We start from the raw sequence: 27,859 nt of genomic DNA on the forward strand, positions 1-27,859 counted from the left end.
ATAACATGCAGTTTTCCTCCCCTCCAAAATCAATTCAACTTTTCATAATCTAAAACACTTTCTAAATTAAAAGGACAAAGTATTCCAACTAAAAGACGAAAATGATTTGTTTCATTTGATCCAGGACACGTCACGGACCAGTCCTGAAAATGTGGAGTAACGAACTCTGTTCATGTGTAGAGTACATCAGAGTAACTGCAGTCAGCCTCTTATGTCTGAGATTAGGGAGAATAATTTTCAGGCAGTGTTAGAAACGGATATGAAAGTTAAGAGCTAAATGGTACCTTAAACTTAGGTTATGGGTGCAACAACAGAACGTCTACAAGAATAGAAAGCTGAAAATGAATTGCAGCTAAAATGTTATATTCATTTTTTACATAGTCTAGTCCTTCCCCTGCCCACCCACCTAATATTCTTAAGAGGGTCTCTTCTCGAGTCTTTAGGGAGTAGCTGGATGTGGGGAGGCAGAAAAAGGTCCTTTCCTTCCACTCTGCAGTTTTAATCGGAAATCTTAGGCACAGTACTGCGCCCAGAGCTCAGAAACTGCCCACGCTAATGAAATTCCCTGTCGCAAAATGCGCCCAGAACAATAGGAGTTTCAAACACTTGTTTCCAGGTTTGGGAGGATGTAGTTTGATATTTTGACAGGCATAGACCCCAAACTTCATCATTTTAGAAATTTACTGACCAGCTAACAAGCAAAAAATAATAGCACCAGCATTTTCCTCCAATCAAGATATTCTTGATTTAAGCTAAGGATAGACCTTGTTGTAAGCAGATTCACATCCCTTTTTCTGGAAATCCTCTGGACTTGCATGTCGCTCAGATCAGGCTTCACTGGCCCACCCAGCAGCTCCTGCAACTTTTAATGAGTGGATGCAGGGAAATATAGTAGTTAATGCAGACTTTGTTTAGTACAAGCTATCCATAGTTTTAGGTTGGAATTAGTTGAGTGGTTTTATTTTATAAAATTGCTTGACATTCTCTTAGAGATGTGCCCCAGTTATCCAAGTGGAAGAACCAATACTGGTTACAATACCAGGACCGGAGACTGTTTTATGAAGACATGTTTAAAGGTAAAGGTAAAGGTACCCCTGACCGTTAGGTCTAGTCAAGGACGACTCTGGGGTTGCGGCGCTCATCTCGCTTTATTGGCCGAGGGAGCCGGCGTACAGCTTCCGGGTCATGTGGCCAGCATGACTAAGCCGCTTCTGGCGAACCAGAGCAGCACACGGAAACGCCATTTACCTTCCCACTGGAGCGGTACCTATTTATCTACTTGCACTTTGATGTGCTTTTGAACTGCTAGGAATGTTAATTCAGTCAATTTAAATTAAGGCTCCAAATAAACACCCTAATTTCACAAAACCACAATCATGTGATTTATTAATCAACAGGAAACATGAACTTAAAAATCATCACATTGAATTCAACACAGCAATGTTCCATCAGTGCAAGGACTTTTTTGTGTTCTCCCCCACCCCCGCGCCCTTCCCATTTGTTCTGGGGTATTCTCAACTTTCCAGAGCAGATTTGGGGGCACTCAGCAGGAGGAAAGGGGAGAAGTGTCTTTATCCTAGTGGTAATCATTGCCCTAGTGTACAAATTAATTTGAATGCAGCCCAGAATTGAACAAACTGCAGACACTTAAAGATGGATCTTCATATTTATACATATGAAATCACAGTTGCCCACATGGGATTAATAAAACTTGTTACTCAGTCTATAATTGTTTTCTTAATTGCATATGGGCATTTTTAATTTGTTTAAAATAACTAAACAAATCCGTAAATCATTTTGCGGGCTTCCGGAATGAATTTAAACTACACTTCAGGAGCAGCTGTCAATCTTGCTCGCTCTCTCTCTCTCTCCTCCCCCGCCCCACTCCGAGGCTGCGCGCTCTTCCCTTGCCATTACCAGCAACTGGCACTCGAGTAAATACATGTTCTACCCAGAGGTAGAACACGAAATTAAAATGATTTTTTAAAAAAGGCGATGCGGGAAGAAAAGTCTGAAAGCTGTAACGATGAGGACGTCGAAAACTCTGCTCCAACGTAGTGTGAATAATACCCATCTATGATACAGCTCTCCAATTACCGTTTTGGGGCACCAGCCTCCGCTTTGGTCGGCTGTTTTTTGCCTCTCTCCTTTTAAGCAGTAGAATATCTGTCACTGGTCTGCTCGGGTTTCTTCCTGGAAAACACCGGAGGCAAGGGAGGGGTGGCCAGGGTCGGGTTGGAGGCGGAGGGAACCACCCACCGGCCCTTCCCTTTTCCCCAATATCGCGTCACAGCCAAGAAAAAGCTCGGGAGCGGCGCCCATATAGGAAAACGAAAATGAAAGTGGCGGCTCCTCGGCCACTCTCGGCAACATGGCGGAGGGGAGGAGGCCCTTGTCTCCATTCGCCGTGCGGGTGCAGGCGGATTGGGGGACCCCAGAACCCACCAAACAGCTGAGAAACAAACTTTTGCTCTACTTCCAGAGCCGGAAGAAGTCGGGAGGCGGAGAGTGTGAGATCCAGCTGCAATCCGGGCAGGTCTTGGTTTGCTTTGCTAAGGAAGAAGGTAAGAGACGGGGGGGGGGAGAGAAAAAAATTCCCCTTCTTTTCCTGGGACTGGTGCTCCCCCTCGATGCATTTGTAGGACGCTTCCAGAAAGTAGCTTTGCAGCTTTCGTGAGAGGGAAGGGGTGCGAGTTGTTATGTGCCTTTAATAAATATTAAAAAAAAAGGACGTTCCCGCGTAGGAGACACTATTGGGTCTATTGGGTCTTATTCCTTGGGTTGCAATCTTAAACCTACCCCGTAAGTCTGTAAAAGGTAAAGGGTAAAGGGACCCCTGACCATTAGGTCCAGTCGTGACTGACTCTGGGGTTGCGGTGCTCATCTCGCTTTATTGGCTGAGGGAGCCGGCGTACAGCTTCCAGTCATCTGGCCAGCATGACTAAGCCGCTTCTGGCGAACCAGAGCAGCGCACAGAAACGCCGTTACCTTCCCGCTGGAGCGGTACCTATTTATCTACTTGCACTTTGACGTGCTTTCAAACTGCTAGGTTGGCAGGAGCAGGGACTGAGCAACGGGAGCTCACCCCGTCATGGGGATTTGAACCGCCGACCTTCTGATCAGCAAGTCCTAGGCTCTGTGGTTTAACCCACAGCGCCACCCGTGTCCCCCTAAGTCTGTAGCTAAGCCTAATAACGTAAAAGTGAAACCCCAGGCAATCCTGACAGAAGCTGTCTTGTGATTAACCAGGGGCAAGAGTCCAGCAAATGGCCTGTGAGATAGAAACAGCTCTACTAGACAGGAGTAGTACAGCACAAGGGAAATATGGATTATGGGGGGCAGCTGGTGTGAGGGGAGGGATATTATCCTCTGGGACATCTTTGTGCTCGCTAAGGAACAAAGGCTGAAAATGTGTCCCTTCTTTCATCGTTATGTAGACATACATAAAACAGTTATGTTAATTAAAATGAAAAACAAACAAATGTACCAATAACCACCTTCACTCTCTGACTATCCCCTACTCAGCAAATTGAAGGAGGAGAAAGAGATAAAGAACCACAAAAGGAAGGAAACTGGGGCGTTAGCCACAAGATACATAGAGAAATAAGCAAAACAAAATAATTGGAAGTCAAAGAGGTTTCAGACTAGATATGACTACATACCCCCACACCAATATAGTTCCATTAGTTCTGTGCCTGTTGAGTTCAGAATTTTATCATGTGGTGGAGTTGATTGCATCCCTGTTGGATTAAAGAATTCTATCCCCAGATCAGGATTTATCACCCCAAATTCCATTGAAACTGATGTTTGACCTTCGGTGTCTGGTCACTCAAAATAGGAAGGCTTGCTCACATCAGTCATGAGTCCAAATACTAACTGTGGAATTAAAGAAGATACACGCCTTATTTATTTTGGCGTGGAGAGGGATCGCTTAGTCATTATGAAACTGACTGCAAACAAAACTGCTTGGTCCTTTCTCTTTGCTGCCTGAACATAGCCATGAACATTTCTAGAATCTCTACAGCGACAGGGAGCCAAAAACCCTCTAGACAATGGCCCCTATCAGCTCCAGTTAGGATGGCCCATGTTCCATGTGGATGATGGGAGTTGTAGTCTGGCATCTGGATGTTTGCAGGTTCTCCCATGCCTAACCAAGGAGCAGTAAGCCAGCATGGTGGTCACTCTGTTATCATGATGACAGTAATTTATTTTTTTGTTTCAGTGAGGCAAAGGGTTCTTTCCAAAGAGACCCATGAACTTGACCTAGAAGGAAAAGGAACATTGAAGCTGGTGGTCACACAGCATGAAAAAACTGCCAAAGAGAATGTGCCTAAGAAGGAAACTGATCTTCATCAGGTATTAAGGCAATATTTGACCTCGTGGAATCTAGAGCTCTGAAGCCAAGATGTTCAAAGCAACAAATCAATATGCTATTGTTCTCTTTTTAGGCTTCCAGGGGAGAAGACGTGGCAGAAGAGACTGGTATGGTGGTTCTCTTTCAGTATCATTATCATGCCAGGGGCAGGGGTGGGTGGGCGGGCTTTCCTATCCCTAGCCAAAGGTGTGGTGGGTATTTTTTGTTCTGTTTTTACAGAAAGAAAGCCCAGGCAAGCCCACTGAGGCCACCATTCTCTCCTCCTACTTCCAAGCCAATGATTTATATATATGTAATGATGATACTCACCCTGTCATCTGGGGCTCGGACCACATTCTTTGTGACACACACACACACACTATTTCTCTGGTGATGGTTCTCAAAAATAAGGAAACAAGATGCAAAAGCAGCTCCACAGACAGCTAGGACTGCAACAAAATGGGGGTGCCTTTTTTGTTCTGGGAACTTATAGCCTGGAAAGAATCAATTGGAACATTCCCAGAGCAATAAAAAAATGGTGGGTGGGTGGAGTGGGACCTCCCACTTTCAGAGCAAGGATAGAAAATTTTTGTGCTTTGCCAGTTTCTTCCATGTAAAAAATAAAATAAAATCTGCAGCCCAGATGAATTATTATTATTAGTATTCATTCATTCATTCATTTAATTTCTGTACCGCCCTTCATCTGAAGATCACAGGGTAGTCTACTGTATAAAAACACGAAATACCTACAAATACATTCCATCAGGGCTTTTTTTCAGCTGGAACTTGCTGGAACTCATTCCGGCACCTCTCAGGTGGGTGCCATTGCCATTTTAAGAGAACGAGGGAGGCATTCATGGTGAGTTCCGGTACCTCTTTTTCTAGAAAAATAGCACTGCATACCACAAACACATTAACTTCTTACTTAATTTCTGACTCTTCAAGAGACATGCTTTTTTCAGGGTTTATTTACTAACAATCACAGAATTCTGATCAATATAGTATGTTTCTTTTTCTTCCTTTAGTTAGCTTCTGCCCAGTAATTTGGTGATTTATTCTGGTTTGCTGTGAGCATAGTTCCCTCAGTAAACATTATGGGCTTGGGTGGAAGCATATTAATGGCTGCTGGAACAGTATTTAACACCACCTTACACACAAAAAGAAGAGGATGTAGATTAAGGTTAAATCCCAGAAAAATAGTTGGCAACCTGTTCTGTCTATGCTGACAAACACTGAGTAGTTGCATATTTTACACGTTTTTTTCTCAAATCAGATGTGCAGCGAGACTTGCAAAAAGAGGGCATCGAAGCAAACAGATCGACACATGAAACTCCCTGTCACAAGGAGGATAATCTCACCAAATCCCACACCTCTTCCCGTGTCATTCTTGAAAATGTTGAGGAATATTTCGATAAGCCTGATGTCTTAAATCTGCTGGTAGAGAATATCAGTGGACTCTCAGAAGGAAGTGATTTTGAGATTGAACTGATAAGTGAGAGAAATGCTGCAGTGATAACCTTTCAGCAAAGTATTGGTAAGAAATGGTAACTTCATGTTGCTTGACAATTTCACATTGGGAGAATTGTTGGCGTTGATTCCTTTTAAAACAATTCCATTAAAATACCTGTGAAGTTCACATATTCTCGGCTTCTCGGGTTACTGGTCTGTTTTTGGAGTGTTCAGGATAAAAGCTTGATCCTAACTGTAGTTAAAAGTTTATGTAAATGGCCTTTCCCAACTTGCTGCCCTCCCCATACTTTGGTCTGTAATCTTAATCATACCTGGCCATTGGGCTATACAGGCTGGGGGTGATGGGAGTTGTATTCCAGAACATCTGGACGACAACAGGTTGAGGAAGGCCGTTTGCTACACAGTTTCTTTCCAGAAGTATTCCAAACTGCACACTTTCCCAATTCCGTTCCTCTGAATTCTTAATTAATGGTTAGTCCACTCCTTTCCATTTCAGTGTAAAAGTCTTTGCTTGTCACTGCGCTGCTCACTTCCCATACTTCCATGGCTCTTCACTTTTGTTACATTCTTAACAGAGATAATTTGAATTTTCTTTTGGCTGTAGCATTGCTCAGTATTTTAGCACCGGCTGAAGGAAAGAGTGAAAGGCAAAACTCGGTCGCTGAAGGAAATGGCAATGTAGTGAGTTGGAACGGTAACATAAGAATTGACTCTTTTGGGGAAAGTATATCTAGTTCAGTATTCTTTTTCGGAGCAGGTGTACGCAGTACGCCCACAGATGCTCATCCAGCCCCTTTCCCCTCCCAACTTTCAGTTTTAGATTACTCTGTTCATGGCAGATGGGCGGAGTATAAATAATAAATTCTTACTCTTATTCTTATCTTGTCTTGGTCATGCCTTGGTTCCTGATTTCTTTGCACTGTCTGCGGTTGCTCTTTAAAGAGGAACAAAGGATAGCACTGAGGAATCTGAGCCTCACTGAGTAAGGTTGTAAGGCTGCAGGACCACTCAGGGACAGGCGAATTCAAAAAATCTGTAGGGATTGGCTTGCCTTTCTAAAGATGAAGTGGCTGAAGGTTTTTCCTTTTCTTCCAGAAAAAGAAGGCTTTGCTGCTGCTAGAGGCACCAGCTTGGTTGCCCTCAGCCCCTTTGTAATTCTGGGTAGAATGGAAACAGCGTTGCACTATCTGGCAGGGTCTTTTTGGTGGTGGGGCATAATAATTGCTCCTGTTGGTGACCTCAGCTGTTTTGTCTTTAAAGCTAAACTTACCTGAAATTTCTTAAGATTCCTATCACCCCTGTCCCATGCGCCAAACCAATTTTGAGCAATAATAACAACAACAACTGTGAATGACAGTAACATCTGTGAATGATCACAGTAGAGCAAGAAAGAATTGCCTGATAAGACTTTTGCCTTTTCTTTTCAGATGCTGCAAATTTTGTATCCCAGTGTCACAGGAACATCAGGTTTAAAGAATTCAAAATTACTGCCAAGCTTCTTGAATTGACGCAGACGATCAAAGTTGAAAATATCCCGTCAGGAGTACCCAAAGATTATTTAATTCTCTATTTTGAAAGTTCAAAGCATGGAGGAGGACAAGTGTCTAGTATTCAAATGTCACCTGAGGAGAATTCAGCCATCGTTACTTTTTGTGACCACCAAGGTAGTATATTCTATTTTTGTAGGTGACTGAAAAAACAAAACAAAACAATCGCTAGTGGGATGGCTCAAAAACAGGAGCTCTGTTAATGGCTTCTTGGAGATTGAGGCGTTGGTGGATTTTAAGGTCATAAAATAATCACAACTGTCATTCACAAGTCAAGGGAAGAACTGTACTGTATTGATAATCCAAATGGCAGGATCAGCAGGGGAGGTAGCACTAGAATGGTGATGAACCATAGGCCTGGAAAGTTTTAACCTTCCAAGCCTTCCAGGGCACCTCCAAGCATGTATTATGTCAGGGATGGGGTCCCTTTTTTGGCCAGGAGGACCAGGTCCTTATCAGATCCTATCCTCATGGGCTAAAGTTGACAAGTGGGTGGGGCTGCTTGCATGTCCATCACCTCACCTTGCAATGATGTCAGGTGATTGGGCCCTTGAAAGCATGCACAAAGCACTTTGTGTCTGGACTTCAAAGCATCACACAGGGCTTGCAAAGAGCCCTGGAGCTGCTTTGAAGCACCTGAGGCTTTCTTTTCACCTGCGGGTATCTTTCCTGTGGAGAACTCAACTGTGTGGCCCATCCAGCAGTCTTCAGCTCTATTGCACATCAGCCTGCTCTCCTTTGCCTCTGTACTACTGGAAGCACACTTTAAGGGTCACAGTTGTGCCTTGGCAGTTGCATCTCTTTGCCCCCCCATAGAATAATATACCACTGGAATCGTTCCTCCACTTTGGATTAGGCCTGTGTGCTGAATCTGTTGAGCCAGAGCGTTCTGTTTACCACAGCCTCTGACACAGAGAAGTGCTTTCTCTTTCAGTTGTGATCTATTAAGAAGAACTCAGTGCTTTCTTTCAGCTTTTGAGCAGAGAACATTGCATAATAATAACAATGATTTATTATTTATACCCCGCCCATCTGGCTGGGTTTCCCCAGCCGCTCTAGGCAGCTCCCTACAGAATAAAAATGTGATAAAATACCAAACATTAAAAACTTCCTGATACAGGGCTGCCTTCAGATGTCTTTTAAAAGTAAGATAGCTGCTTATTGCCTTGACATTTGATGGGAGGGCGTTCCACAGGGCGGGCGCCACTACCAAGAAGGTCTTCTGCCTGGTGCCCTGTAACCTCACTTCTCACAGTGAGGGAACCGCCAGAAGGCCCTTGGAGCTGGACTTCAGTGTCTGGGCAGAACGATGGTGGTGGAGACGCACCTTCAGGTATAGTGGGCTGAGGCCGTTTAGGGCTTTAAAGGTCAGCACCAACACTTTCAATTGTGCTTGGAAACGTACTGGGAGGGTACATTGCTTATAAGAGAGTGAGAGTAGTTCCCCCTGTCCCCAGTTGATTTATTTCACAAAACTTCATCTTTTATCAGTGGCTACATATTTCCAGAGCATTTCATGATAATAGTTTCCTGGTTTCTTACTGACTTATACTAGAACTGCAAGGGAAGGTGGGGAGGGGAATCAGTTATTAAGTCCCCTCACCAGCAGCAGTGCTTTCAGCTAACCCAACAAAATGGTTTAATTTCAGCTAATCCAAGAAAAGGATTTAATATGAGCTGAGAATCAGAACCTGCTCAGTCCACTGCTCAGTCACAGGAATATAACCTTTGAGCATGAGTGTTTCTTTCACTACCAAGTTGCTAACAGTCGTGTTTAGGAGAACAAAGGAGAGAGTTTGTGAACAAAAGCAGCACGAAAGGCAATAAAAAGGTTGTGTTCATCTCACAGTTAAGCCAGGAACTGTGGTTTATAGTGCATGAGCCAGTTGTGCTCACTTTGCTTTTCCATGCTTTCACTGTAAGGAAACAAACCATGAACTGTTTCTGTAAGGATTACAAGCCATTGGGTGTACTTTCAAGTCATTTCTGAGGCAGCCATCTTTGAGTGGTCTATGCATTTGAGGGATTTGGCATGGTAGAATATTAAGTGTTTTTTTAAATCTTTTCTTTTTTTCCTTTTTTTAGCTGTGCAGGCAGCATTGGAAAAGCAGCATTTTTTTGACAATCAACCAGTTTCAGTTTATCCATACTACGATTCTTTAGATATGGTTTTGTATGGAAAGGAGAGGGCTGAAATCAAGATGCCAGACCCCGTCAGATTCCCCTTAGATCCTTATATCTGGCAGTTTCTACAGGGGAAGGATGGCCTGGTCCAAGAAATAAATCAAGAAATGGCAAAGTGTCACAGTGAGCTAACGTGGCCTCAGGCGACTTGCAAACAGCCAGAGGTTGTGATACACCCTTCAGCTGCCTTATCTAAACAAGGAAGGTCAATGAGGGAACTGATCAAGACTTGGAAAGATAAAATTTCTATGGAGTTTACACGCATCATGTCCAAGTTCAAGGCTGTTCAATGCAAAACCATCCCAGCAGCATGGCCTACCATAGAAAACAATTTGATAAAGGATGTTTTGGCAATTTGGGATGTTTCCAAAGAAACAGTTACCCTCGCCGGTTTTGTATTTACTGTGGACGGTGTGAAGAAATCGATAAACGAATACATGGAAAATTTGACCAAAGATGCAGAAAGAGCTAAGCAAACTATACGTGAAACTTTGGCAGTCACCCCGGGGAAGTATGCTGTTCTGCATCAGGTTTTGCTTGAAGATGATGTCTATAAAGAGAACCCAGACCTTAAGTTCTCTTACGATACTTCAGCTGAGATGGTGCAGCTGAGTGGAATGGTTGCGGAAGTCTATAAGATGAAATGTGCCCTACAGGAGAAGCTGTATAACATAAAGGAGAAAAAAGTCAACACCCCCCCTGCAATATTTCAATTCCTACAGCATGCAAATAGCAGAAAGGTAACAGTGATCATATTTGGTGCAAATAAAATTAATGCCTCCTATGAACTTCAATATGATTCTGTAGCATTATTCGGATATCTTGATGAGAGTCTCTTGAAAGCAGAGGAGCAAATGAAGAAAAACCTAGCTCACAAATCTATTACTTTGATGAACCGTGAACTTGTCAACAAAAGGGAATGGAAAGAACTCACTGAGCGATTGCATAAGAGGCACAATTCTCTTGAGGTAGCTTTCGTAATTGATGTTTGCCTCACTTTGGAAGAAGAGGCCAAAGTAACCATTGCTGGTTATACAAAAGCCGTAGTAGATGTTTATCAGGTGCTTTCTGACTTTGTTGAAAAAAACACACAAATTCGAAAAGTAATCCCTGCCAAGGCTGTGGCCGTTGTGCAGTTTATGGAGAAGGAAAAGGGCAAAGTTTGGCAGAACCTGAGGAAGAATGGTCTGAAAATCAATTTTGGGCAGCAAGCTCAGGAGAAGAATATTGTCCTGAGTGGGCCTAGAGCAGATGTGATGAAAGCAGCTGCTGTGGTTGAACAAGAGCTGGCTTTACTGCATTTTGTTATCGTGTCGTTTGATAAACCAGGAGTGAAAAATTTCTTCAAAACCCGAGAACTTACCTACATTACTGAAGCAAAGCAAACCTTTCACTGTTTGATCAGGTTGCAGAAAGAAGGAGAAGATAAAGGAAACTTTGATGAAAAACTAGGGCACCCTCACGCTAAAATAATTTTAAAACATGGTGTTGTGGTAGAGGCTTATAAGGGTGACTTGACCCGTTCCTCAGTTGACGTTGTGGTCAATGCATCTAATGAAGACCTGAAGCACATTGGTGGCCTTGCAGATGCCCTGTTAAAAGCGGCCGGCCCACAGCTGCAAAGTGAGTGTGATGACCTAGTCAGAAAGCATGGACGTTTGAAGCCTGGCCGTGCAATTAGAACACATGCTTGGAATCTGCCATGTAAAGAATTGATACATGCAGTTGGGCCGAGGTGGAACAGTTCAGAAAAAGAAAAATGTACACGACTGTTAAAGGAGGCTGTGAAGCGAAGCTTAAACCTGGCAGAAACATATAACCACCGCTCCATAGCCATCCCTGCCATAAGCTCTGGGATTTTTGGGTTTCCATTAGAAGAGTGTGCCCATACCATTGTAGTATCCATTAAGGAACACTTGGAAGAAACCACTGAGAGCGGCTGCCTGAAACAGATCTGCCTTGTGGATGTGTCAGATAATACAGTCCAGGCTCTTGCTGATGCTTTGAATGAAATATTCGGAGAGGGGTCACCCAAAACCAAATTACTGCCCAAACCCAAATTACTGCTCGATCAGCCCAAGGAAATGGGAGAGAACGTTCATGTGGTGACTTCTGCTGAAGGTGTGAAACTGATACTTGAGGAAAAAGGCATTGAAGATGCGACGGTAAGCATGTGAAATGACCCACAAAGCATTTTTCCAAATGCATGTTGAACTTCTCTTTTTGCATTTAAATAGACAATTACAAATTAATTTGAATTGTAAAGCTCTTGTTAAAACAGGCGTGGCCAGCAGAGTGCCCTCCACATAAAAGTCCCTGCAGCTCTGACCAGTGGACATGCGCCGCTTGAGAGTTCAACAACATTTAAAGGGCACCATACTGGTTACCCCTAGGAGATTTTTAAACTGGGTTGTCCAACATGGCTCCTGGAGGCACACATTCAGAAGCTTTCCATGGTACCCAGAGGATATCCTCTATGTGCTGAAATTAGGCTTGAAAGAAGCATACTGTTTTATTATCCACCCATCCATCCATTGCATTTATATACTGCCTTTCTGCCAAGGCACAGAAGGTGGCTTACAATTTTAAAGGGCTAAAACAAGTGATATAACGTTTGAGGTTGGCTGAAGGAGGAGTCACTCTGACTGGAGCAGGGCCTGAAGTTGTCTGTACCTGCCTCCCTTTGCCCTCTTCTTCCTCCTCCTCAAAGGGCAGATGGCATATTGTAGCCATTAGAGTAGGTAGTTGTCAGGGTGGATGTAATAATGATAACAGTTCTTCTGTTTTGCAAACATGCCTATTTGCTCCAAAAACCAAAATGTCATCCTTATGTTCCATGATTTACAAGGCTGTTTTCCTTAAAGAGATGATGACTTGGAATCAGAGATTTGCTTTACTATGTTTGGTTTAGAAAAAAAGCAGCCCATATGACCTGGGGATAGGGAACAAAAGACTACAAATTGCATTTATTTTATGCTAAACCAATACAAAATAAGTGCATGGTGTTTCAGTGATCTCATCCACAAATAAAAAATAGCTTTGCATGATGATGATGATTAAAAACCTGGTGTTTACAAATATGATGGTTTGCTTGTTGCGGATATTCCTGCTCAAATTGGACTACTGAATAATAATTCACGATGGTCATCTGTGACCGATGACAACATAATAATGTCTTGCTGGCTCTTGTCTGTGATCCAAGAGTGGTCAGATGCCCCTGGAAAATTTACAAGCAAGGCATGACTATCTGTGGCTTGATATATGTAACCCCCTTGCAAGTATTTTTATGAGTGTTATGGTTACAGACCGACGTTGTCGTGAGCAGTATTGGAACTGATCTGAAGCTTGGTGTGGGTCCACTTTCCAAGGCTGTGCTGCAGAAGGCAGGACCAATGCTCCAAGCCGAGTTTGATCAAGCAATCCAAAACCAAGGTGCTCAGGGCAGCTGTGTGATCCAAACAGGCGGATATAACCTGGCCTGTTCCATTGTGCTTCATGCCATCATTCCCCAATGGGATGCCGGAAAAGGACCTGCAATTCAGGTAATTGCTTCATACCCTTGACCACATTAATTGTAGTGGAATGTAAAATACACAAGTCATATGTTCTCCCACCCCACCCCGGGGACTCACAACAGCCCCAGCTAAGACGATCTCACAAGTAAACTGGTCCTGAGTTGTTTTGGGGATTTATATACAATCAAACTTTGGTTCCTGAACGGCTTAGTTGCCGAACATACTGACTCCCAAACACCGCAATCCCAGAAGTAAGTGTTCCAGTTTGCAAACATTTTTTGGGAACATCCGACGCTCCTGCAGCCAATCAGAAGCTGCTCCTTTGTTTTCGAATGATTTGGGAGTCGAACGGACTCCCGGAATGGATTAAGTTTGAAAACCAAGGTACCACTGTACTAATAGCAACGCCTTGAACTTGGCCCTAGCAAATGGGCAACCTGCAGATCTCTTGAGCACAGGTGCTGTATGCTGGCAAGGCCTCAATCCTGTCAGCAATTGTGTACAGCAATCCTGTCAGCAATAGTACAGCAATCTGCACTAACTGTAGCTTCCAGATGAATTGCAAGGGAAGCCCCACATAATAGAGCACATTGCAGTAATCCAGTCTTGAAGCATCCGGTGCATGGACTACTGTGGCCAAGCAGATGCATTAATTACAGTTGGTGAAAGGCACTTTTAGCCACAGAAGCTACCTGAGCCTTTGGTGACAGAGATGCACCCAGAAGCACCCCAAAACTGCGAGCCTGGTAGTGTGGGCCATGCTGAGCTAGGCGGACCAGTGGTCTAAATATATGGCAGTTTCCCATGAACCTTTCCAATGTTGCTTGAAGCACCTTTTCCACAGCCCACCTCTGGCTACTAGAACTGAAGTGTTTGAAGCAATGGAGTGTTATGAGTTAAGGTTGGGGTACCTAGCTTGGCACTGGGTTTCAACATGCCCTTAATGGTATATTGATAATGCACACAAGGAGGAGGCAGATGTTCTGGCTTGAATGGCTAAAAATCATATCTGAAGATACCTGGGTGTATATTTTACAGAAGCTTAAGGATATTGTGAGAGAATGCCTGGAGACCACTGAACAGCTGTCGTTGAGCTCTGTCTCCTTCCCAGCGCTTGGAACAGGAGGTTTTCACTTTCCAAAATCTGAAGTTGCTAAATTAATGTTTGAGGAGGTGCTTCAATTCAGTAGCAGGAAGAATTTGAAGTCCCTTCAGGAAGTTCGCATTCTCTTGCATCCAAATGATAAAGACAACAAACAGGTAATGTGATTGCTTTCCTGTCTTAAATTGTTCCAAATGTTGGTTTGCAAATACTATACTTCATAATATTAAGTCATGTTTTGTTTCCAGTTCTAGAACTGTGTTCTGTTCCTACATGGGGGGGGGGGGGGAGTCGGGTCTCAGAAACCTTGTGGGTAACGCTTTGGTTTTCTTTCTAGGTCTTCTTACAAGTGTTCTCTCAAGCTTCTGGAATTTCCAGGGGTGTGCCCCCAAGTGATGAAGACAGTACAGGCAAGTTGACTTGTTCAGTTGCAGCTGAATTCTGATCTCTCTGGCCCTCTTTGATGATGAATAAACAGCTACATGTGAAAATGAATTTGGACTGTGGCTCTGGGGGAGGGATTTTAACCCCATTTCCCTTTCCCCTTTTGAAATTAACTACCTTGCTGTGGGTTAAACCACAGAGCCTAGGACTTGCTGATCAGAAGGTCAGCGGTTCGAATCCCTGTGACGGGGTGAGCTCCCGTTGCTCGGTCCCTGCTCCTGCCAACCTGGCATTTCGAAAGCACGTCAAGTAGATAAATAGGTACCACTGCAGTGGGAAGGTAAACAGCGTTTCCGTGCACTGCTCTGGTTCGCCAGAAGCGGCTTAGTCATGCTGGCCACATGATCCGGAAGCTGTACGCCGGCTCCCTCAGCCAATAAAGCGAGATGAGCGCCGCAACCCCAGAGTCGGTCACGACTGGACCTAATGGTCAGAGGTACATTTACCTTTACCTCTTAGGGAGCTAAGAGGAGCTTCAGTCAGGGAAACAGGAAAGAATTGTTGGCTCCTGCTTCCCCAGTCCAAATTGCCTCTCGTCAGAAGCTGCTACAGTACTACCTCAGTTCTCGAACAAAATCTGTTCCGGAAGCCTGTTTGGCTTCTGAATCATTCAAAAACTGAGGCATGGCTTCCCATTGGTTGCAAGAGCTTCTTGCACTCAGTGGAAGCCGCGTCGCACATTCGGGTTCCGAAAAATGTTCAAAAACGGAAGCATTTACTTCTGGGTTTTCAGCGTTTGAGAACCAAAATATGTGACAACAGGGGTGTTTGGGAACCGATGTTCCACTGTATTAACATTTTTTAAAATTGTGTTAGTTCCTGGTTACTGATCTTTGTGTTGCTTCAACCTTCATCTTTTGTAGCAAAATGAACAGTTTTCTGCATTGGTTAAATTCTCCTGCTTCTTTGTTCACTCTCAGGTTTCTTTGGGCCTGTTTCAACCCCTAGTTTGGGAATTCATGAAATGCAGATTGGATCAGTTCTATTTCAGATAGTAACAGGAGACATCACAAAGGAAAATACAGATGTAATTGTAAACTTAACAAATGCAACATTTGATTCCAAAACAGGTACTGAATTTCAGTTAATTCATCTATTGTCCTGAATTTATGTTGATGATGATTTAACTGGGAAATAGGAAAAAGCATTTTAATATGCAAACACGTTGCTGGATACATGTGTGTATGTTTGTGACATCCACTCAGATAGCTGTAAAATGAGATCAGAAGATGGATTTTATCTAGCGTCACTATACTACACTGGTTAAAACTATAGTATACCTATAATGCAATGTCTAATGTGATTTCTGTTTGACAGGTTTGACATGTAAGTTATAGAGATGTAATTTTAAGCATATGTTGGTGTTACTTGCAAAAGTGAGCTGAGTTTTGAATAGCTTTTATTACCTACAGTAATAAACTGTCTCCCTCTGATTTTTGAAGGTGTCTCCAAAGCAATTTTGGAAGGTGGTGGACCTCAAGTTGTAGCAGAGTGTGCGCTACATGGTATGACACAACAAACGGTCCGATTCAGTTAGATAATATTTAAAGTTCTTTCATAGAGAGGAACTGCTCATGGCTCATTGTAGATTCGATTGTTTCCTAATCAGCTATTATAGGGAGTGGGGTTACTGGGGCTAGATGAATCGTTATGCTGTATAATATGCAGTTGTAATCTGTAGTTTCTCGGTGCTGGGAAGATTCTAGTTATCACAAGATGTGCATTGGCACATTCCCAACTAGAAGGATGTTGCATGCTAGCACGAGAAACAGAATACTGTTGCCTACTGCATAACACTTAAAAAGTATAATGGGGAGGGATGCAGTGTGTATGATTGTATCCACACTTGAGTTGGCCTGACTTTTTGGGGGCATCTGCTGACAGAGGAGAAAGTGTGCCTTATGCATCAGGGATAACCATTCTCAATTGCATAAATATGATGTGGCTGGGGCATTCCATGTCCTTTTTACACAGAGCTCTAGATATTATACACTTGTTTCTCTTCTCTTCTCTTCTCTTCTCTTCTCTTTCAAAAACATAAACCAGTGTGCAATAGCATGCAGCTGAAAAAACCATCTAGGTACACAATAGGGTGATCTATTACCAAATCTTTGTGCTGTAGGGCATAGCTTTTAATGAAAATTAAGTTTTATCTATGCATGCAATGCTCTTGGATCCCAGTTTTCTGCTATTTTGTGTCAGGCCATGGATAGCCATTTTCAAAAGTCTGGTGACTTAGGCAGTTTTCAGCAGATTTGCCAGGGATCTCTTGGCATACTCTTCTTTTGGCTAGAAAACCTGAAGTCAATCAAATGCTAAGAGATGTCTGTAATAACACAGGGCCCACCATACACCATACGTTTTGATTGACCTTGGAAGCCAATGTTATTTGCGGTCATTGCCTTTCCCTTCCGCAAGTTCTCTTAACATTCACAAAGGATTTGGTGGGGTTGGGAAGCAACCTCTCAGTTTCTGTGTGGCTTTGGAGACACTTGGAAGCAGCTTCTAAGTGACTCCCAAACCCAGTGGTACACAAGTTCCAACTGACTTTGTGGCAGGTGGGTGGGGTGGACAGGCTCAATCTCACACTTCGTATTTTGCTGTGGACTGCTTCTGATCTCTCTTTGGCAGCTTCTGACCTTTCCTAACTCCTGGCACTGAATGTGAGTGAGCCTGGTACAAAATGAAATGTATGTCCTCTGTGCACATAGCCAGAAAATGTATTGGAGGTATCTACCCAGCATGCAACGGGACCCCCCAAAATATGGGCAATGTGCATAGAAAACTCGCTTTGCATGAGACAATGAAGGGCAGTTGCCAGAAGAGATTCCTAGTTGCTGGCCACCTGCAGACCATCTCTTTCGACCTGCCTAATATTTGTAATCTATGCCAAAGGCATTTCATTCTGCAATATGTCATTCACTGACAATGAACAACTACTGGGAGTTTAGACTTGTGTTGATTAAGTATGAATATACAGGTTGTCATCCTTTTTTCTTTTCTTTTTTCTTTTTTAGGCTCACAGTCTCACAATGGATTTATAACCACGCAAGCAGGCAATCTGGTCTGTAAGAAAATAATCCACCTTGCTCCCAATTCTGATACCAAAAATCAGATCTCCATAGTGCTCCATGAATGTGAAGCAAAGAAGTATACATCTGTTGCCTTCCCTGCAATTGGAACAGGTTTGCAAATAAGGTTTCATTTAAGGAGCGAAGGGCAGAATTCTAGTGGAAAGTTTCACCTATTAATAGGTCACTGTCGTTAAGGCATTTGAGTTCCTGGAATAGATTTCAAAGGCAATGCTAGTGGGCTGGCTGCCCATATACTGCCAGGTCAGGTTCAAGGTTCTTGCATTAATTCACAAAACTTTAACCAACTTGGGTGCAGGATACCTTAAGGATCACCTGCACAGTTCATATCCACCAACAGCCACATGTTCAATATTGCTCGATCATGCAGGCAATGCTGGGATCTTGAAATATCAACAGAATATCAAAATAACAAATAACTGATGACAACAAAGCTCCACATTTAAAGCAGCATAATTAATGGAAAAACACCATAGTCTCTTAAACATAGAAGATTACAATTAAAAATACAATACAATACAATAAATAAATTAGGGCTGCCAACTTCACCCCACCCACGCTTTGTTCCTGTGCCCTCCGAGAACTGTACGACAGGCAGAACTTCAGCGTTAAAACCTTTTCGTAGCATGGAAATGCACTGGTGGAAACAACTTCACATTTTGAATTTCTGCCTCATATTGCTGCTGTCCAAGGCACGGGAGCCTTGTGTAGGGAGGACTAGGTGGCAACACCATTCCTTTTCCTTTCATTCTGTTTGGCACCATTGCTTTTCTGCTGTGCTTTCCCACCTCCTCGTTCCAGAAATGGCAGAGGGTTGCTGCAGCCATAAGGGTTTGCACACTTGCATTCTGGTTACCATACTTTTCCGTGTATAAGACTAGGTTTATTTCCTTAAAAATCATGGTAAAAAGTGGGGGTCGTCTTATACCTTGGTAGTGCATAGGGTGGACGTTTGATTTGTTGCTGCCGCAGCTGTCAACAACTATTATGCGTGTTATTGGTTGCTGCATGAATGGGTAGTGGTGAAATTTCTGTCCCCCAAAATAGGGAGCATCTTATACATGGGGGCATCTTATACACGGAAAAGTACAGTAATTTGGAAGAATGTTTTCTGTGGGGAGAGCAGGGAGACTAGTGGTCTAACCTGTCTGCTGGCCATATGGAACTTGTGATGGGCATTTGTTTCACCTCATTAAGGTGCTCTTTTTTAACATCAGATGCGGGGGAAGGAAGGAGCTATGGGGTTTACTTCTTTGCTCAGCTGATTATTGCTTGTCAGCCATGTTGAACTGGTGGAAGGAATTCGATCTTCTATATTTTAAAATGAAAGTGCAGACACTTACACTAACACCTGTTTGTGTTTTCTTTTGTGAGATGAGCAGCCCCTCTCCATTTTGTGCATAATACATTTATTCTTCTCTGTTGTGTTGGATACAGGCCAGGCAGGGAAGAACCCAGCAGATGCAGCTGATGACATGATTGGTGCTGTTGCTGACTTTGTGGGCAAAGTACCACTGCAGTATTTGCAAATGATCAAAATAGTTATTTTCCAGCCGCATATGCAGAATGCTTTTTATGCCTCTATGAAAAAGAAAGAAGGTACTGCATTACCCACCTCTAAATCTGTGTTTTCTAAAATTAAAGGTAAGTGCAGAGGGTTATATCCTTCATATTCCTGGCACGATGTCTTGTAATATTCGTTTGGCATATTTAACAGAACGTCTCTTTCTCTGCAGATTTTATCTCTGGTAAGAAAAAAAAACCTGGAAAGAAACGTCAGTTGGTTGTGGAAACCAAGGTGGAGGTTGCCGTGTTTGAAGTCTGTGGTGAAAGCAAAGAAGATGTTCAGAAGGCCGAGTCCTGGTTAAGGGAAATGATTCTTCGGGAACAGACAGAAAAGCTTATCTCTGATGAATCAATAGATTTGTTTGGTGATGAAGAAATTAAGGAGCTGAACAACCTCCAGAAAAGACTTCATATTGCCATTCAGCTAGAAAGAAAGCAATCTTCACCTTTCATTCTCGTATCGGGCATTCCTCGTGATGTACTGGAAGCCTACTCACAAATTGATGACCTGGTCAAGAAAATTAAACGTGACCGAGAAGAGCAATCCAAGGCAGAACTTGCTCATAATTTGGTCGAGTGGCAATATTCCACAAAAGGGAATGATTTTGCTCCTTTTGACAAATTAAGCAATCTTCATTTGGAAGATGCTAGAATGAGTAAGAAAAGCACTAATGTCCAAATTCTCGGAAGGAGCTACACAGCAGACACCAGAAAAATGTGTGCTGTGGATGGCCAAGGAAAAACTGTAAACATTAAGCGCATTGTAAAGGAGGAAGGTAATGAGGGGCTTAACTAATCAAGGCCTAGGTTAGTGCCTGTATTCCTTTTGGGTGTGTTGGAGTCCCATTAGTGCAGGGACGGGGAACATTTTCACCTCAAAGATTGTTTTCCCTTCTGGGGGCCACATGCTGGTTTGGCATCACCAAAAGCAAGAGTGGGCAAAGCAACAAATGTATGTAACTTTTACCTCTGTCCAGTGGGCTAGTTTCTGCACTCACCTATTCCTCCCTATCCTCCCTCCAGAGAATCAAGAGGCGTTATCAGAGCTTAAGGACCACTTTCTATCCTAGCAAAAGAATTTGGAATGGGAAGCGGGGTCAGTGAGGGGTGTGGCCTGGGAAGGGTTCTGAGGGCATAGAGAGTGGCATTTGGTCACGAGGCTTGAGGTTCCCTACTGCTCGGTGGGTGAATGTGATCTTGCTAAAATATCTCCCTCAGGAAGTAACAGCAAGAATCAGCTTGCTCCTGAGTGCTGGAAGGGATGTGGTGGCAGTTGATGGCATGAAACAGTAGACGCCTTAATAGCTCAAATTCCCAAACTCCAGAGCTTAAAACAAACCTCTGTATTTACACACATCTTTAATTTGTAATGTCAGTGTCAGGGGTCACCAGTGTATTGCAGCTGTACCCATAAAGTCTTCCCTCGGCACCTCCAAGGCCTCTAAGCCCTTCTCACAGTTTCCTTGGACACACAGTAAGGGCATTTACCTTTTTTCTCCTTTGAAAAGTCCATAGAGCAGAAGGAGGAAGTTGCAAGAGTGCCACTCTTTTCTGTTTCCTCTTTCAACTGTTTGTATTTTCTAAGCCTCAGATTAATTTTACTGGGTCCAACTTTTACTTAGATCACTTGGAAAAAAGTTTGCGTGTTCATGTTTTCACTCTTTTTGCCTCTCAGGGTGGCAGTGAAGGGTGTTGACCCAAGGGAAGGGGAAGGGAGGGAGCGGATGGCTCCTTCAGCACACAAAAATCCAAATGTGCTCACCCTTTGCAGGTGGACCGTCAGTACCTGTCCCTACACAATGGGAAGATATGAAGGGACATCGTGTCAAGCTGGTTTTGCTGCAACCTTCAGCAGAAGAATACAAAGAAGTTGAAAAGAAATTCCGGAGTAGCTGCCCTGCAAACAAAATAGAAAAGGTGAAGTATGGTAGAGGCAACAAGCTTGGGGAGCATGTTCCCCTTACAAGCATGCATCATTGAGTTGTATCGAAATGCTGTACAATGTTGTCAGATCCTCGTGTAATATCCAGACACATAATATGTCCATGCAACTGAAGAGTGTGCATGCGTAAAAGCTGTCATAGTTAGGATATCCCCTTTCCTCCAGCTACAATTCCTATTTACATTCAGTTACATGGAATAACTGTCATTTGCCCTCCACATTGTCTCTGAAGCTGGGAATAGGAGCATTATTTCCATTCACATAAAATCAAGCTACTGAGCTTAGTGATGGGTTAAGCTTGCAAACCAGGCTTCTCAGCCTTGTGTTTGCTGAATAATGGGACCTCTTTCAGGGAGAAGCAGCAGGTGTGTTTCTTAAGCATTCCCCACCTACTGATTTTCCTCTGTAACGCTTGGATGATAACAGGCCTGCTTGGTGAAGAAGATTGGTAGAGGGCAGTAGTGGTAGGGAGCGGGTGGCGCTGTGGTCTGAACCACTGATCTTCTTGGGCTTGCCGATCAGAAGGTCAGCGGTTCAAATCCGTGCGACGGGGTGAGCTCCCGTTGCTCAGTCCCAGCTTCTGCCAACCTAGCATTGCACACCAATGCAAGTAGATAAATAGGTACCATTGCGGCGGGAAGGTAAATGGCATTTCCGTGCACTCTGACTTCCATCACGGTGTCCTGTTGTGCCAGAAGCAGCTTAGTCATGCTGGCCACATGATCCGGAAAACTATCTGTGGACAAATGCCAGCTTCTTCGGCTTGAAGCGAGATGAGTGCTACAATCCCATAGTCGCCTTTGACTGGACTTAACCGGCCAAGGGTCTTTTACTTTCTTGTTCCCTTCTGTTGCTGTTTCCCTGTAAATGCCACCCCTTTATGTTAATCAAGCATGGGGTTTGGAATACAGTGGTACCTTGGGTTACATATGCTTCAGGTAACATACACTTCAGGTTACAGACTCCACTAATCCAGAAAGAGTACCTTGGGTTAAGAACTTTGCTTCAGGATGAGAACAGAAATCGTGCTCCGGCGGCACGGCGGCAACAGGAGGCCCCATTAGCTAATGTGGTGCTTCAGGTTAAGAACAGTTTCCGGTTAAAAACGGACCTCCGGAACGAATTAAGTACTTAACCCGAGGTACCACTGTATGTGCATGTTGACATAGTGTGTAGTTGTGCCCTTTTAATGTTCCAACGAGACCTATAATCTGTTTTTACAACCAGATACTGTCTTTGCTTTTTCTTAATCTCTCTCAATGTTGTATTTTCTTTGCAACTTTTGTAGATTGAGAGGGTTCAGAATCCTTACCTTTGGAAATCCTACCAACTCAAAAAGCAGGATATGGATAAGAAGAACAGCCATAACAAAAATGAACAGGTTCTGTTCCATGGGACTCCTGCTTCCACGGTGACCCCCATTAACCACACTGGATTTAATCGCAGTTATGCTGGAATGAACGGTAAGTCAATTCTGAAATTAGGTAACTTTATAAAGGAATGTGATAGCAAGTGTGATTTGCAAACCGCTCTAAAAAGCAGATAAGGAAATACCTCCCATTCAGTAGTGAATGATCCCCTCTATATCAGAGTGGGGAACCTGTGCATTGCCCCCATCAAGTTGTTGAATTCCTGTTCCCATTAGACTCAGCCAATATGGCTGGGTCAGTAATAATGGGAGTTGTAGTCCAACAACATCTGGACAGCTACAGGTTTCTAAGTTTGAAAAAAACGGAATTTGCTTTCTTATAGCCAAATACCTTTTAATTTCTTTTCAGAAATTAGTCTTGCTATTTTGAATAAGACTTTCAAAGAAGGTGCAAGAGACTTCAGTTGGAACACCTTTGAGAGATTCAGTGGAGAATTCTGCCTTAAAATAAAAACAAAAGGAGATGTTAGCTGAAGTATTGGAAAGGAACACATTGTATAAAGAAACAAAACATGTGCCCATGTGGGAACTGTGGGTAACATGTATGCCATCTTGGTTCCCAGATGGAGGAAAAGTGAGATACAGTGGTACCTTGGGTTACAGACACTTCAGGTTATAGACTCCACTAACCCAGAAATAGTAACTCGGGTTAAGAACTTTGCTTCAGGATGAGAACAGAAATCATGCTCCAGCGACGGAGTGGCAGTGGGAGGCCCCATTAGCTAAAGTGGTGCTTCAGGTTAAGAACAGTTTCAGTTTAAGAACGGACCTCCAGATCAAATTAAGTTCTTAACCCGAGGTACCTCTGTATAAATGTAAGAAACTAAGTAAATCCCTCTTCCAGTTAATGTGTTTTTATACAAGACATTTTTCCATTTAAGGAGAAAAATGGTTAATGTACCTAATTTTTTGCCTTCAAAAGCAGGAACTTTTAATAATAGTAATAATATACAAAAGTAATGATATAATAAAATAAAAGTAATAACAGTAGTAGTAACAATATAATATATTCATATCCCACCCTTCTCCCGAGTTGTGATTCAAGGTGACTTAACAATATTTAAAAACATCATTATAAAATAGAATTAAACTAGTTAAAAGACAATAGTGAAAATACATCAGAACACATATAAAACCAGAAATTAAAACACAGAATGCCCTGAGAGCACAGACCAGTGATCAGCATCATCTGCAACTTAGTTTTCAAAGGCTGTCTGAATAGGAAGGTGTTAATTCTGTGTCCAGGGCAGCTGTCTACCAGCTCTACCTGGTACGCAGGCTGAGACCCTACCTGCCTGTGGACTGTCTTGCCAGAGTGGTGCATGCTCTAGTTATCTTCCGCTTGGACTACTGCAATGCGCTCTACGTGGGGCTACCTTTGAAGGTGACCCAGAAACTGCAATTAATCCAGAATGCGGCAGCTAGACTGGTGACTAGGAGTGGCCGCCAGGACCACATAACACTGATCCTGAGAGATCTGCATTGGCTCCCAGTACGTTTCCGAGCACGATTCAAAGTGTTGGTGCTGACCTTTAAAGCCCTAAACGGCCTCGGTCCTGTATACCTGAAGGAGCGTCTCCACCCCCATCATTCAGCCCGGACACAGATCCAGCGCCGAGGGCCTTCTGGCGGTTCCCTCATTGCGAGAAGTGAGGTTACAGGGAACCAGACAGAGGGCCTTCTCGGTAGTGGCGCCTGCCCTGTGGAACGCCTTCCCTTCAGATGTGAAGGAAATATGCAGCTATCCTATCTTTAAAAGACATCTGAAGGCAGCCCTGTTTGGGGAAATTTTTAATATTTAATGCTGTATTGTTTTTAACATTCGATTGGAAGCCTCCCAGAGTGGCTGGGGAAGCTCAGCCAGGTGGGTGGGGTATAAATAAATAATAATAATAATAATAATAATTATCATTAGAGTGTGTGTTTTCATTTATTTAATAGAGTTAGCTGCTTGTCTAGTGTATCAAATAGCTTTGCAGATTAAATATGGTTGTAATGCTTTGCATTCGTTTTCTAAGATGTTAATATTTTCTGAGATGTGTTTCTTTTTTTGGCCTCAGCTGCAGCGATTGGAAACGGGACCTATTTTGCTGTCCATGCAAGCTATTCTGCAAATGATGCATATTCCAGACCAGACGTCAATGGTAGCAAATATATGTATCTTGCTCGGGTTCTTACTGGGGATTATTGCACAGGAAAACACGGACTGATTACTCCACCACCAAAAAGCATTGGAGGCGTTGAAATTTACGACAGCGTGACTGATAACACTACTAAACCAACAATGTTTGTCATATTTTATGATTCTCAGGCTTATCCAGAATATCTTATTACCTTCAGAAGATAAGTTGCTTTTGCAGCCGAAGACCCATTGTGCTGCCCCCCCCAATAATCTGAAAATGCTTTTTAGAAATTACTAGTTTTTGAAATTTCTGACTAATTAGTTTAGCTATGCCTTCCAAAGACTCAAATAATTTTGACTGATATCTAGTAAAGCTTGTGACATGCGTTTTGAAAGTGTGCTTGAAGTCAGGCAGGGTTTGTACAACTTGGTAACTTTAGTGTAGGTAGAACTGACTTGAACAGAAAATGCTGAAATTAAAATAGGGTGGGTAATAGATTAGAACCATGTGTGCTGCCATCTCATAAAGGCAATGGGTAAAATATATCAAGGGTGGTCTCCGATGTCTGCCTTTCCCTATACATTCTTCAATGTTCTACTCAGTTTGGGTGGAACTGCGCATTGCACATGGATACAAGCCTCATTGACTGTTGCTTCCAGGGATAGCAGTTGCAGAAGGGCAGAGAACCTCATCTTTGCTCAGTGCCCTTTACAATTGCATCTTCTGTCCAGTCCCTTTCCCTGCTGCTCTCTATAGAGTTGGAGATGTGTTTGCTCTAAAAAATAAAGATGGTTAAGAAATAGCTTTTGTTAGTGGGCTGGTGCAGTAGCAGCAGAAGTTACAAAGCAGCCAAGTGGAGCTTTGTAATGTAGGTACATCCTTACTATCTTTGCTAGTTCTCAGAAAATTCTGAGTGTCACCACTGTGCCTCCCATCCACTTTTTCAGATTGTTGTGCCTATTTGCAGTGACTTGTCTATGCTGTTCAGATCAGCAGCCTGCACTACCTATGCATAGTGTCAAATCATTTTTCTCAGGTACTTAACAGGCAAGAATGTACCTATTTCTGGAGACATTTTTAGCAACGAACTTTTTCTTAAAATGAAAAGGCCCGTATGTATTCACTGCAAGAGTTTCCTCTGAAAGCACTTTATGCCCTCTCTTCGCTTGCTGGTTAGCAGGGAATTAAATGAAAAAAGAGAGGTCCTTTGATATATCAGGGACAGACTGTTGAGTAATGTTGCCAACTGACCAGAAAAAATACCTAGCCTGGGGTTACTTCTGTGTCTTTGGCAGCAATTTGATACTGATAAATCAGCAGGTGAGGCGCTTCACAGTATGAAAATTATCTGCACATCAAACAAAGGCCTAATCTTAAGAGAATGGGACATTTTTAAAAGGCAATGGATGATTCTTACATCTGAGGCTTTAGAAAACAGTTCAGCCTCCTGTGAGAAAGCATAAGAGTGTGAACAAGGAAGAGAGTACATTTCTAGTAATGTGTACGTCCAAGTGCCAATATGCATTTTATGCAGACTACATGAGAAACAACCATCTCTGCTTGTAGATACCTGAACTCTCACGTCAATAGGCAAATAAAGCTGAAGGGTATTGCTATCAAGAAGAGGAAAGAAAACACTTCTCATGCTGTGGCTTTTTAGCAGCTTCCAGAGGTGGCTCTAAGAAATTTTGATTCTATTTGTTTGGGTATGCATAGAGTATGGTGTCCTTTCACACTACAGGTGTGGCTTTTGTTCTTAGCAATATTGTTTTATATGGTGTACACATGAACTATAATGGAGTTGTCAGACTGAACTGCCAATTCACATCCCTGTTTACAGTTCTCTCTGCATCTATATGGGCATACATACTGCTACCTTAGTCAATGCTTCACACCTTTTGCCATAATAAACTTGCTGGACTTTAAAGTATCGCACAAACATTCGTTGCTTCTTCTTAGCAGCCAATATCCCTTGCTGTTATTTTCAGCTGCTAGGACAAAATTAGTCAACTGCTTAGCTAACTCAAGGCAGAACATTGGGGGCAGACAGCACTAGGCCTAGGAAGATGCTTTAAAGGTGTTCAGAGCATCCCTTAAATATACCTCTTTAAATTCAGCCCAATAGCTGTCACTTGCAAAATTGTTAGCTTTCTTCTGCTGCCAGGTTATACCATTGTGTCATTAACTAATTTTGGTTTTGTCATATTTCAAATGCCTGTATTATCATGTGATTTCTGCTACTGCGACTCTCCTTAAAATTAGTTCTAATCTTGCCTCGCATGTAAATTTATTAAAGGTTATAAAAATGCTCAATTTGTCAAATATTTGAACTTGTCATAGGAATGTTGTTTGTTTCAATCACAAACCATTTCAGAGTGGGCGTTTGTCTTATTGCTGCTCCTCGCTGAAGCTGGAAACGCCACAAACCACAACTGTATGCATCATCACAATGACCTAACACAATATTTTCCTCCACACAGTCCGCCGCCAGTCATTGGCAAGGTTGAGGCACATCACTCATTTTTTTTGGCCTAACTGCAAACCATATCAAGAGAAGTGGAGTCCATAATCTTATAATAAAAATGATATTTGCTCTTGTATTATTCACTGTTGTAAGTTTGTCGATTTTTCCCCCATCACAAGAGCTTTTTTTAAAAAAAGTGAACTAGCACTCTTGGATTTGCCCTATGCATCCTGTTAAATGTTTTGGCCTCTATCGCTTAAAGCAGAGGTTACTTCATGATCCTGGCTCCAAGCCTCCCCATTTATTGTAGAGGTAAGGAAGTTCAGTATGGCTTTTATAGGAAGAACAGCCTGAATGCAGCCCCAGTTCAAAACAAAAACTTCCAGAATGGCACGAAATCTTTCATTCCATTTCTTCTTTTTTAAATCATTTCATAAAACATTGCACCATTCCTCTTATGAATCACAATTCACAACATAATCAATTTAATACACAAATTGTTGATTCTAATTCATAATCGGTAGCATGTCCCCCAAATAAGCAATAGGAATTCTGACCATTTTCTATCTTGCTGTTACTGTTGTGTGATTCTATTTTTCTGGTATGTTAGATCAAGGTACCTTTACT

General features: G+C 42.8%; 1 protein-coding gene across 1 annotated transcript; it reads left to right on the forward strand.

Annotated features, from left to right (window-relative positions):
- The first annotated feature begins 2,281 nt into the window (after positions 1 to 2,281).
- LOC128407314 (protein mono-ADP-ribosyltransferase PARP14-like) lies at positions 2,282 to 27,076 on the forward strand. Its single transcript, XM_053375561.1, has 17 exons — positions 2,282 to 2,564; positions 4,223 to 4,356; positions 4,449 to 4,482; positions 5,628 to 5,888; positions 7,252 to 7,488; positions 9,457 to 11,720; positions 12,861 to 13,097; positions 14,109 to 14,330; positions 14,510 to 14,582; positions 15,537 to 15,686; positions 16,059 to 16,121; positions 17,634 to 17,801; positions 19,146 to 19,352; positions 19,445 to 20,050; positions 21,046 to 21,191; positions 22,505 to 22,679; positions 24,706 to 27,076. Exons 1-17 carry the CDS (start codon positions 2,372 to 2,374, stop codon positions 24,990 to 24,992), a joined length of 5,457 nt encoding a protein of 1,818 aa, XP_053231536.1. The 5' UTR covers positions 2,282 to 2,371; the 3' UTR covers positions 24,993 to 27,076.
- Positions 27,077 to 27,859: the final 783 nt, after the last annotated feature.

Source organism: Podarcis raffonei, chromosome 1 (assembly GCF_027172205.1).
Source record: "Podarcis raffonei isolate rPodRaf1 chromosome 1, rPodRaf1.pri, whole genome shotgun sequence".
In the NCBI taxonomy this organism is placed as follows: Eukaryota; Metazoa; Chordata; class Lepidosauria; order Squamata; family Lacertidae; genus Podarcis; species Podarcis raffonei.

Coding starts and splice junctions, on each gene's coding strand:
- LOC128407314 (XM_053375561.1), top strand. CDS start 2,372: ATGGCGGAGGGGAGGAGGCCCTTGTCTCCATTCGCCGTGCGGGTGCAG. Junction 14,331..14,509: donor ATGATAAAGACAACAAACAG/GTAATGTGATTG, acceptor TTTTCTTTCTAG/GTCTTCTTACAAGTGTTCTC. Junction 15,687..16,058: donor AACATTTGATTCCAAAACAG/GTACTGAATTTC, acceptor TGATTTTTGAAG/GTGTCTCCAAAGCAATTTTG.